The 10,756-nt window shown below is 45.1% G+C and overlaps 1 protein-coding gene across 1 annotated transcript; it reads left to right on the plus strand.

Moving 5' to 3' along the window:
- Positions 1 to 541: 541 nt before the first annotated feature.
- MAP1LC3C (microtubule associated protein 1 light chain 3 gamma) lies at positions 542 to 6,535 on the plus strand. Its single transcript, XM_072733732.1, has 4 exons — positions 542 to 593; positions 3,611 to 3,666; positions 3,835 to 3,941; positions 5,937 to 6,535. The coding sequence occupies exons 1-4, from the start codon at positions 542 to 544 to the stop codon at positions 6,295 to 6,297; spliced, it is 576 nt and encodes a 191-aa protein (XP_072589833.1). The 3' UTR covers positions 6,298 to 6,535.
- Positions 6,536 to 10,756: the final 4,221 nt, after the last annotated feature.

The following is a 10,756-nucleotide window of genomic DNA, read 5'->3' on the forward strand; positions in this document are numbered from 1 at the left end:
GGAAAGCACATCAAGCTAGATGAAGACTGGGGAAATGTCATGATTAAGGGGCAGGAGCTCTGGTGGCTCTAAGCTTTGTACACTGCAAGGGTGTAGGGCAGCAATGGAGTTCAAAGCACAGTGATCCCGGGGAGGTGGGGAGGGGGGCTCGCTTGAAGCTTCATGTGCACAGCAAGGATGCTGCTGTTCCACAGGCTTGCATGCACTCGATGCAATCCACAGATAGCTACAGCTCAAGAAATACTGAGATGTTTTGTGACAGTTCTTATTCACATAAATAAACGTGAATTTATTATGGATAAATGGATAGTCCACTTATCTCCTTAGCAGCCTTAAGAACTGGCAGCTTCAGATCAGGGTGAGGAATGCGAGAAGAATCCCAAGAAAGTGGGATCTTGGAACCCAAAAGATGAGACTTTTCAGAAGGAGAAAATGCACAATTCCATATGCTGACAGATCAAAGATCAAATAAAATAAGGAGTAAAGAGAGGTGCTTGTGTGTGTTAACACTGACCTCCCAAGAGCACGCATTGGTGTTGGGATGGATTCCAGACCGCAGCTGAAGAAGACAGGCAGTGAGCTCAGTGGAAAGAGTGAGCTCGGGCAAGTCTTGCAGAAGGTTCTAGAAGTGTGAGCAGAGTGGGCTAGGCTACAGGCTACATAGGAGGTGAGTAGTGACAGAGCCTGTGTTTACTCAGCCGCCACTGCCCTGTCCCTCATGTACATGGACATCGCAGAGCTTCCCACATTTTTCATCGACACAGCCCCACGAGAGGAACGAAAGCATACTCATTTCACTGATGAATAACATGAAGCAAAAAGAAGTAATGTACTTGTCGACAAGATTTGGGACCCAAGACTGTTTTCAAAGTTGTTCTTTCTGTGACATTCACAGTCTGGTCGAGTCAAGGGAAGTTTGACTAGTTGCTATTTTAAGAAGGTGGGACCTGTGTCCCATGTTTATAGGTGGAGAGAAATGAGTCTTCCTAATCCCAGTTGCTAGCACCCCCCTCGGCCCCCCACCCCTGCCATATCTCATTTGGCCAGCTCTCTCTAGTCCCAGGAGCCCTGCCCAGGTCTGAGGAGACAGAGGAAGGCCCAGTGGGTGTGAATCAGAATGACCTCAGCCAGTTTGTCTTTCATATGCTTTGCCTGTGGGACAGGTGAAGCTCATTAGTATAAAAGCTGAGTTTGTTTATTAAAGCCTCAGTAGGCAGGACTCTGGGTCAAGCCTAGGCTCTTGCTCCAGCCATTTACCACAGCTGTTCCCATCTCCTTCCCCACAGTCCTTGTGGCAGTGATGTTAATGTGGCTTTGGTCACCTAGATGGCTGGTCCTGCCCCTCGGCCAGAGCACCCATGGACACCCTGCTCTCCTCAAAAAAGAAGCTTTTCCACAAAAGAAAAATGATCTAGCCCACTCTCTTGCTGAATGGTAATATATTCTATGAGAATTGCTGCATTCTATTTTTTCCTCAAGTCCCTTGTTCTATTACCCCCTTCACCCCCATTACATCCTGAGAGGTAGGCCTGGCTGAGCTAATCCCAGATGCCAGCTGAGAAAGCCAAATGCCGCACAGTTAGGAAGCATCTCAAAGCCCTAATAATGATGGACCGAACACTGCAGCTGGGACTTATTTTCCCCTGGCCCCAACCCAGAGCTATTTCCTTCAGCCTTCAAACCTCAATGTGCGTCCACATTCCCGGACTGTGGGGCCTTTGGGGAGGCCTGGTGCGGGGAGAGCGTCGGATCTGGTGCCAGGCCCTTGCTAGCTGCTTCACATAAATGAGTTCATTCAACTCTCACGTAACCACTCTGCCTTAGGTAAAACAAATCATTCTAATCAGGTAAAAATAGTCATTTTGCAACAAGGAAAACTATACTTAGTATAAGTGAAGTGATTTATCTAAGATCAGAAATTGAGGTGGTATTTGAGAGGGCCAGGCCTGCAGCCAGGTTTGCTGGTCCTGGGTTCTGGACCCGTTACTGGGAACTGGATGGTCTGGGGAAGCCCCCACCTCAGGGCACCGTGGCTAGGTGTGCATCTGCAAAGTATGCATCCTACATGCCCTTCCCATCCACAAGACAACGGAGGTTTAAATGAGATTGTGTATTTGAAAGCTGCTTGACTACAAATGCAAAGTATACACTTGCTCCCCATTATCGCAGCCCCATGAGCATGTGTGCCCTTTCTGAAGGGCATCAGAGGGAGAGTCAGAGGATGAAGCCACTTGTCAGTGATGCTATCATTTAATCACTGGATGTCCATTCCTGATGATTAGCCAAAGCACTGAGATTCACACTGATTCATGAAGCAAACGTAGAGAATGTAAAATCACCTTCCTTTATGTCACACTCTGTTCATTTGAAGACTCTTCACTTTTGAGTGATTCTGCCGGGAAATCAGTGTGGGAAATGTAAACCCTCTGCTCACTCGGAGTGCAGAGGTTTGCCTGGGTGTGCATACATTTCTGGAAGCAAACCCTGGAGGCTGAGACCTGGGAGACCTGTGTCTTACCTCTTATCAGCCCTTGGATCCCAGGCAAACCAGTTAACCTCTATGGGCCTCTATTTCTTATCTCTTGAAAGGAGGTTTTGGGGGTCACTGGGCTTCCTTCCCCCCTTTATGGCAGAGAAAATAAAATGGCAGCATATACTGGAGTGTGCCCTACTTTGTACCAAATCTGAGTTTTAATCCCAACTGCCTCTCTTACTGGCTGTATGACTTTGGGCAAATGCCTTTACCTTTCTGATCATAGGTTTCTTTCTGTGAAAACTGGCTGTGAAGGACTGCTGCGGGAGTAAGGCAGCCCAGTTCAGCGCGGGGCAGCCCCATCCTGGCCCACCTTCAAGATAGGCTCCTACTAAAGCACAAGATTGTGCCTAGAAGGGACAGGTGGGTGGCTCAACAGTTGATCATCTGCCTTCAGCTCAGCGCATGATCCTGAAGTTCTGGGATGGAGTCAAGCATCAGGCTCCCCACTAGGATCCTGCTTCTCCCTCTGCCTATATCTCTGCCTCTCTCTATATGTCTCTCATGAAAAATTAAAAAATTAAAAATTAAAAAATAAAAAGATTGTCCCTACCAAATGGCTATTTGGTCTCTCCAGGGTCCTTATCCCAGACGTAGGCTGTTTGGTGACCCAGCCACTGATTTTATTGTGAACCCCAATTTCTCCAGCAAAGAAACATCTTGAACTGGCCATGAGCAGAGTGACTTTGTCTGAGAAGCAAGCAAGTGGCTGTTCCATCTCCTTCTCTGGGCTGACCTCCTCCTACCCAGGGAGGGGGAGGGGAAGGAGGGTTGGGGAAGCCTGATGTCACACAGCCCTACATAAGGGCCTCCTTTAGGCTCCTGCGGGGCGGTTTGGAAGCAGCTGAGGAATGAGTTAGGTCCTGGTTGTGGGATTTTTTTTTTTTAAGTCAGACACAGACACAGCTGTTGAGCAAAATGCAGACACCACAGAAAACCCAAAGCCTCAGACCCTTCAAGCAGAGGAAGAGTTTAGGTAAAATTCTAAGGGTAGCTATCTGGGTTGCTAGGGAGAGGGAAGAGGATACAGACTTCTCTTGCTGTTTACTTATTCTTTTATCTTTGAAATATCCACAGCAACCAGACAAGAGGAAGTTGCTGGAATCCGAGCAAAGTTCCCAAACAAGATCCCGGTAAGACCGCATTACGCTTTTTGAAAAGGAGTATACTCTGTTCCTTGAGAGAAAAAATGAAAAAAATAATAAGAAGAAAACAAAAAAACCCACTGTCTCTCCCTGTTCTAGTTTTCTAAGATACTGAGACCTCTGAGTTACATTCTTGGGGGTTGACCCTCTCGACAGGTGATAGTGGAGCGCTACCCCAGGGAGAAGTTCCTGCCCCTGCTGGACAAGACCAAGTTCCTGGTCCCACAGGAGCTAACCATGATCCAGTTCCTCAGCATCATCCGGTAGGTGACAATGTGCACGTTGGGGAATGTGCTAGGTGAGGTTTTTTCCGTTTGCTTTGTTAATTGGTTTGGTTTTGAGGAGGGGGAGAATCTGTAAGAGAGGGGAAAGATTTCCTTTGAGACTCACCTCTTAGATTCTGTAGGGCACAGAAAAGATGCTCTGAGAAGTAATTTAACTTAAACAGGCGGGGAAAATCCCACAGATAGCAAGTTAAAGAGAGTAAGAGCCGCCAACTTTTCTAAGAAGTTTTGGAAGTAGTCCTGGCTCTGAAACTAGTCCAAAAGATCTGTTCTTCCACAAGCTGTTTAAAACTCAGTCTTAAAATAAAAAAATAAAAATAATAAAAAAAAAACAACTCAGTCTTCATTTTCCCAGCAGACACACGATACCTTTAAAGTGTCTGTGCCCTGGAGGAATGAGGACCTCTTCCAAAGGCAGGCACTCCCTTCACTGGGAGGGAGGACAGGAAAAGGTCCCCAGACATGTTCCTCCTTTAGGTTAAGGCACGGCAAAGAAAACGGGGCTATTTTTAAAGCTTAAGAGGGGTAAGTACTGTCACTTGATACATGGATTCAACAAAAATGATTTGAGAGTAATGTGAATATAAGCCCAGAGGGTAATTCTTCATGGGGTTGAAAAGTCCAGAAAGGCCAGCCCTTGCAAGCTGCATAGCTGCTTTTTCTTTAAGAATTCATTATGAGTGAGTGTTTGTCTCTGTCTTGTTTGTCTTGATGAATTATTTAAGAGGATCTTGATATCCTCTCCTTGGGGAGCTTATGTTGGCCCCATGTGAATGGAAGTGCCTAAGGGATGACCAGTGTTAGGATTATTTCCCAACATGTTGATGTAACATAGGGTGACCACCCCTCACCCACCTCCCTTAGAAACAACTCTCTGAGTTCTGAGAGCCATTCTTTTTCTCCTTCCCAGACAGAGGTCATCCTTTGTTTTCTACCAGCCCTAATCCCCTCTCTATGCCAACATTCAATGCTCCAGAATGTTTATTGAGCATCAGTGATGTTCTGGATTCTTTCTAGGCTGTCTTTAAAGCAGTGAACAGAATAGACAAAAAAAAAAATCTTTCCCCAGAACCTCCTCCTCCAGAGGATGCCACAACCCTCATTGAAAGATAGTATAGCAAAGGACAGGAGGTGGGAGTGTAGACTGTGTGGAGTGTTTCCTGCAGAGCTGAAGGCAATGCACTGGTCCCCAGCTCCATCCATTCCCATTGTAGAACACTTCTTTTACCCAGACAACCATGCAATTATCAAAGCTGAAATCTTCAGTGTTATTTTGGGAGAGATTATCTGGTTCTAAAATTAATCAATTTCTAGCCACCTGTGTCCAAAACCACATGGACCTAGCTCACCTGAAAGTTCAAATCTCTGAGACCAGAGTGGGCAAGCTATGCCTACCTCTCCAAGTAGAGCAAATGGAGGTGTGCTGCAGGGGAGACAGATCCCTTACCTGAGTGTCTACGCTGTCATGTTGTCCTCCACTCCAGGATGAACCAGTCCTCAGATTGACCTTGACATTATAGCCTGTCCAAATGAACTAAGCTGCTTCTCCATCTCCTTGAGGTGGGGGGAGAGATGGCAGAGGGAGGAAAGGGTAGTAGCCTTTCAACATTTCATTCCAAGGCTATTTAACAATGAGATGCTGGGAGATACTGTAATCACTTTTGTATGTCTGGGGCTGTACATACCTTGAGTTTCAGAGCAAAGAGGGCTTAGCATTTTTGTGTTGGTATGTCTGTCTCCTAGTTAATGGTAAGATGGCTTTACTCTTTTGGTGTGGAGTGCAGGTGTCTGCTTTCAACAAGCCCTCCTGGGTAATTGTCAAGTTTGAAGACAATGCACTAGAGTGGAGAGGTGGGCTCCTTGGGTAGACATGTTTGCCGTGGACAGACAGAGGTAAGCCAGGGCTTGGGTCAGGGGCCCATTCCATGCCCAGTTAAAGTTTTCCCTTCCTGCCCCCCACTCCTCCCCACCCAGGAGCCGCCTGGTCCTTGGGGCCACTGAAGCCTTATATTTGCTGGTGAACAATCGGAGCCTGGTCAGCATGAGTATGACCATGGCAGAAGTCTACAGGGACTACAAAGATGAGGACGGCTTTGTGTACATGACCTACGCCTCCCAGGAGATGTTTGGCTGCTTAGGGTCGGAGCAAATCCTGCCTTCCTCTCCAGTGCATGTCAAGAACCAGTGCTCTAACCTGAGGAGGGACGGACCATCTCCTGTGTGTGTGGTGGACAATCCAGTGAGTGAGGCTGCCCCACCAGTGATCAGACCTACCGTGTCAGGAAGGCCTGGCCACCTCTGTATCTTTGAGGCTCCATGCTCTTGTGTGTTCTAAGACAGTGTGGTGGTGCTTGGGAATTCTATAAATACTATTTTCTGAGTAAGAAATGGTTAGTTTGTGTGATGGTTTTGTGTGATGAGCTGGAGATGGATTTTAAGTGTCTTCTGTGGTGGAAGCTGGCGGGCCCTTGGGGCATTTGATTTCACCCCCATGTGGGCAGGAGTCCTATGTATGCTGGGTCATAGAGAACTTTGGGCTGTGGAGCCCCCACATGGAGCTGGTGTGAACTGGCTTATCTGGGGGCAGGGGTCCTTATCTGTGTTGTTACAGAGATGATTGTTGCATTTCCACAGCACTCAACTTGCTTATTTCATCTTAGATCCTATTTTGTCTGTTAATGCAGTACAGATTTATGCCAAAGATGCAACTGTTCAACATAAAGACATTTAACTTATGTGAGTGTTTGCTTTGTGCCAGGCACGATGTATCTGAGCGCCTCATCACAACCCTCTATGACTGATTTTTGTGAGCATCATTACACAGTGAGGAAACAGAGGCCCAGAAAGTTCAGAAATGTTTTCCAAAATCACACAACAGGGTCTGCTGGGGTTAGAGCTCAGGGAGTCTGGCTTTGGAAGCTGTCTTCACTCCTAGCTCTCTGCAAGGCTGCCTATCTGATAAGGTTACTCTGTGAGTTCCAGCTGCATACCTGAGCTACGGAACCCACTTTCTCCAATGTAGACCATGGGGGAAACTTGCAAACTAGGGGATGTAGCAGAGCACAGTGAATGAATGACGATGGGTGTTTGGTGTAGCAGCTGCAGCACAAAGTATGAGCATTCCAACTGGGCTAGCAGGGTATTCGTCAGGGAAGGCTTTGCAGGGTGTTCAGTTTGAGCTAGATTTTGTTAGATGTTTGTCTAAAAAGGAATTTTATTTATATATATTCGACATACATTTACTGAGCACTCACTAAGTAGTAAGCACTGTTCTAGGTCGTGGAAATGCAACATTAACCAAGACAGGTAAGGTCCAAGCCCTCATGAATCATTTTGATCGTAGGGAGGAAAAAAAGACAACATTCAAGATGAGTCTAGATGCTTATAAGAACAATAAAGAAAAATAAGATAAAAGGTGATTAGCAGAATTAATCCTTTATGTAGGATGGCCAGAGAGAGCTTCTGGGAGGGAAGAACTTTCACCTGGACCAGAATGAAGACAAGGAGCCTGTGGTGGAGTCTAAGCATGCCAAGGAGGGAAGGTCCAAAGGTTTGAGCTTTACAAATGGAGAAGATTCCAGGGCGGTTGCAGCCAGGGAGAGAAAGAGAAGTTAGGCAGGAGCCAGGTTTATGGGGTTATATTTGCTAAGGTGTTTGGAGTTTGTTTTAGGGTTTGATTCACTGGAAAATGCCAACTTAATCTTTAAGACCAAAGTCAACTGGCCACCTCAAGCAGGGATGGCTACTCCCCCTGTCCTTCCTGCACACACATTGCTTTATTATTGCTTATTCCATGATGTCTTAATTATTGTGATTACTACCTTGTCTAGGAGAAGCAGCATGAATTAAGATTGCACGTGCGAATTAACAAATACATGGATGAATGAATAAACCATCATGAAGACAACAAACATATTCTCAACTTTTTTGTATTTAATTTTTCTTTTTTTTTTTTTTAAGATTTTGTTTATTTATGAGAGACACAGAGACATAGGCAGAGGGAGAAGCAGGCTCCATGCAGGGAACCTGATGTGGGACTCTATCCCAGGACTCCAGGATCACACCCTGGGCTGAAGGCAGGCGCTAAACTGCTGAGCCACCCGGGCTGCCCCCCCCCCTTTTTTTTTTGTATTTAATTTTTCAAATAGATTCCTATTCATTTGGGGATAACAGGGTGGTTATTGAAATACAGGAACATGAATAAAGACTGCATAACTAACAGACCTGGATTTTGGTGTCCAAAGTAGGTCCAGAGAAATGACTAACAAAAGCCAGATATTTAAATCATGAAATCAGATCAAATAAAGGGAAAAGTAATGAACAACCACAACGATTTAGGTGATCATACTGTACATGCTCAGATTTTCTGAGACAGTTCTGAAGACCTCTCATAAAAAGTGATTTCTAGGGTTGAAACCTGAAGAAATTACCCAGGTGTGTATGGAGTGGGGGAAGGGTGGCTCTCTGGGTAGGGGTGGGGGTAAAGGTGGAATAGAAATGAGACTATTTTATTTATTCCTTAGGAATTATTATTCCCATTTTAAGGATGAAGAAGCTGAGGCTAAGAAGAGTCAAATAAAGTTCCTCACTTTATTAACAAAGTTGACTCACAGTTACCTGAGAAATTTATTCTTCAGGACTAATTGCGTTAAAATTGCTTTTTAAATTAAATTTGAAAAAAAAAAGTAATTAATTAAATTTGGAAACTCCAAACCCCTTCTATAAGAGAAGTTGAATCTTAGGATGCAGTATTTTTGCACAATTGCGAAGACATTTTCTGAGTGGCCTTTTAGTGACTATTCTCCTATCCTAGGGGAGACTGACTTCAGAGTATAGCATAGATATTTACCTTTGGCTACAGAGTCACTTAGACGAACTAAAGTTCTCTTCCTCCAGCTATAGGTCTCAGGGGCTGGTTTGAGGTGGGCTGATCATTCCTTAAATGACCTTGATGTTAAATCTATGGCTTACCCTTATTCTCTGGAAAACTACTGCTGCCTCCAAACCAGCTGTGGACATCCCTCAATCTGGGTGGTCCCAGCCATTCTACTGAGTCACTGGGATCCCAGGACCAGCCCAGCATTCAGAGCCACAGAGAAACCCCAACTGGACTGGGCTGGGCCCCCACCTCCAGTGGGTCATTTTTTTCTACTAGAAGGTATGCTAACTAGAGGGACTGAATGATTTCGAATATAATTTGAGAGCAGTGCTTGTGCCTCAGGACCAATTTAAATATTTTTTATCTTCTTACTTGACTCCTAGACAAACTGATTTGGTTTAACTTAGTTTCAGCAAATTGGCCTCCTTTGTTTTCTGGTAACTAGTAGGTATTTGATGCAGAGCTAAAAATTGCTTGGGTAACTGAGTCAAGCCATCCTTACACCTGTTAGAATAAATAAAAGTCAACTGAAAAAAAATTGAAGATCTAACTGACATCATTAAATGATTCATGACTCAGGCAGCACCTCATCTAGCAAGTAAAGGGGAGCTCTGCTGAGCTGCAGAAAGGGAAAGATTTTTTTTTTTTTTTTTTTTTTTTTTTTATTTATGATAGTCACAAAGAGAGAGAGAGGCAGAGTCACAGGCAGAGGGAGAAGCAGGCTCCATGCACCGGGAGCCCGACGTGGGATTCGATCCCAGGTCTCCAGGATTGCGCCCTGGGCCAAAGGCAGGCGCCAAACTGCTGCGCCACCCAGGGATCCCCCAAAGGGAAAGATTTTTAAAGGCAGAGAGAGGCCATAAAAAGAAACGGATTTATTAGTATGGAACGCATTATTTAGGTGAGGCCTAACAGGGTCTCGAGGAAGGGATCCCTCAGGCAATGGCCTCCTAGTGTTGACCAAGGAACTCCAGTTTGGCTGGTTAATGGTTCCATTTGTGGGGAAGTTGAAACTACAGTTAGGTGAGGTATTAAATCTTGGTTTACTGATATGCGGCCTTAAGGCAAGTCATATTACTTTTTGGTCTTGTGGTTTTCCTTCTAATGGATCATATCAAGTGACTTGAATGTAAGAAGTGGGGGAGCCTTACACCTGACATCCAGCCACTCAGAGTGCTGTGAGCCAGCCTGGACTAGAACTCTACCGGGACCAATGGACTGACTGGCAGAAAGCAGGCCAGGGAAGTGGGACTCTGCTCAGCTACCAATCTCCATAAGTAACAGGAAGCCAGTTCCATGAAAATCAGGGTTTCTGTGAAACCTCCAGGATTCAGCCAGAAGCTGACCTGGAGCTAGGGTAGGAGGTGCCTTCCTTCAACCTGCCCTATTATTCCTCAGGGGTCCAGTGTGCTATGATAATATGGGAGTGGAGGAAGAATGTGTATAGCCCCCACAAGAATGATCCAGAGCAGTACCTTACTCCACTCTATAGAGCATATTTTTTTCTAGTTTGAAGACAATCCCCTTTTTGTATTATTTTATCTTGTTTTCATTTTCTATCTTTTTAAATGGAAGTTGTAGGGCAGCCTGGGTAGCTCTGCAGTTTAGCATGAGCCTTCAGCCCGGGGCATGATCCTAGAGACCCAGGATCTAGTCCCACATCGCACTCCCAGCATGGAGCCTGCTTTTTCCTGCCTGTGTCTCTGCCCCCCTCTCTCTCTCTCTCTCAAAAATAAATAAATAAAATCTTTTAAATTAAATTAAATTAAATTAAATTAAATTAAATTAATAAATAAATAAATGGGAGTTGTAGTCCTCAGAAGTAAAAGATTAAGGGATACAGAGTTTTAGCCCTTACCATATGATCCTGTGCATGGTTAATAAAGCAGATAAATAAAAGTGGAACCAGAGAGGT

The sequence above is a fragment of the Vulpes vulpes genome, chromosome 13 (genome assembly GCF_048418805.1).
Source record: "Vulpes vulpes isolate BD-2025 chromosome 13, VulVul3, whole genome shotgun sequence".
Classification (NCBI taxonomy): domain Eukaryota; kingdom Metazoa; phylum Chordata; class Mammalia; order Carnivora; family Canidae; genus Vulpes; species Vulpes vulpes.

Bases quoted from the DNA above. Each gene is read 5' to 3' on its own strand.
- MAP1LC3C (XM_072733732.1), top strand. From the start codon at position 542: ATGGATTCCAGACCGCAGCTGAAGAAGACAGGCAGTGAGCTCAGTGGA. The intron at 594-3,610 runs GTGAGCTCGGGC...AAATATCCACAG, and splicing joins CAGTGAGCTCAGTGGAAAGA to CAACCAGACAAGAGGAAGTT. The intron at 3,942-5,936 runs GTAGGTGACAAT...CTCCCCACCCAG, and splicing joins CAGTTCCTCAGCATCATCCG to GAGCCGCCTGGTCCTTGGGG.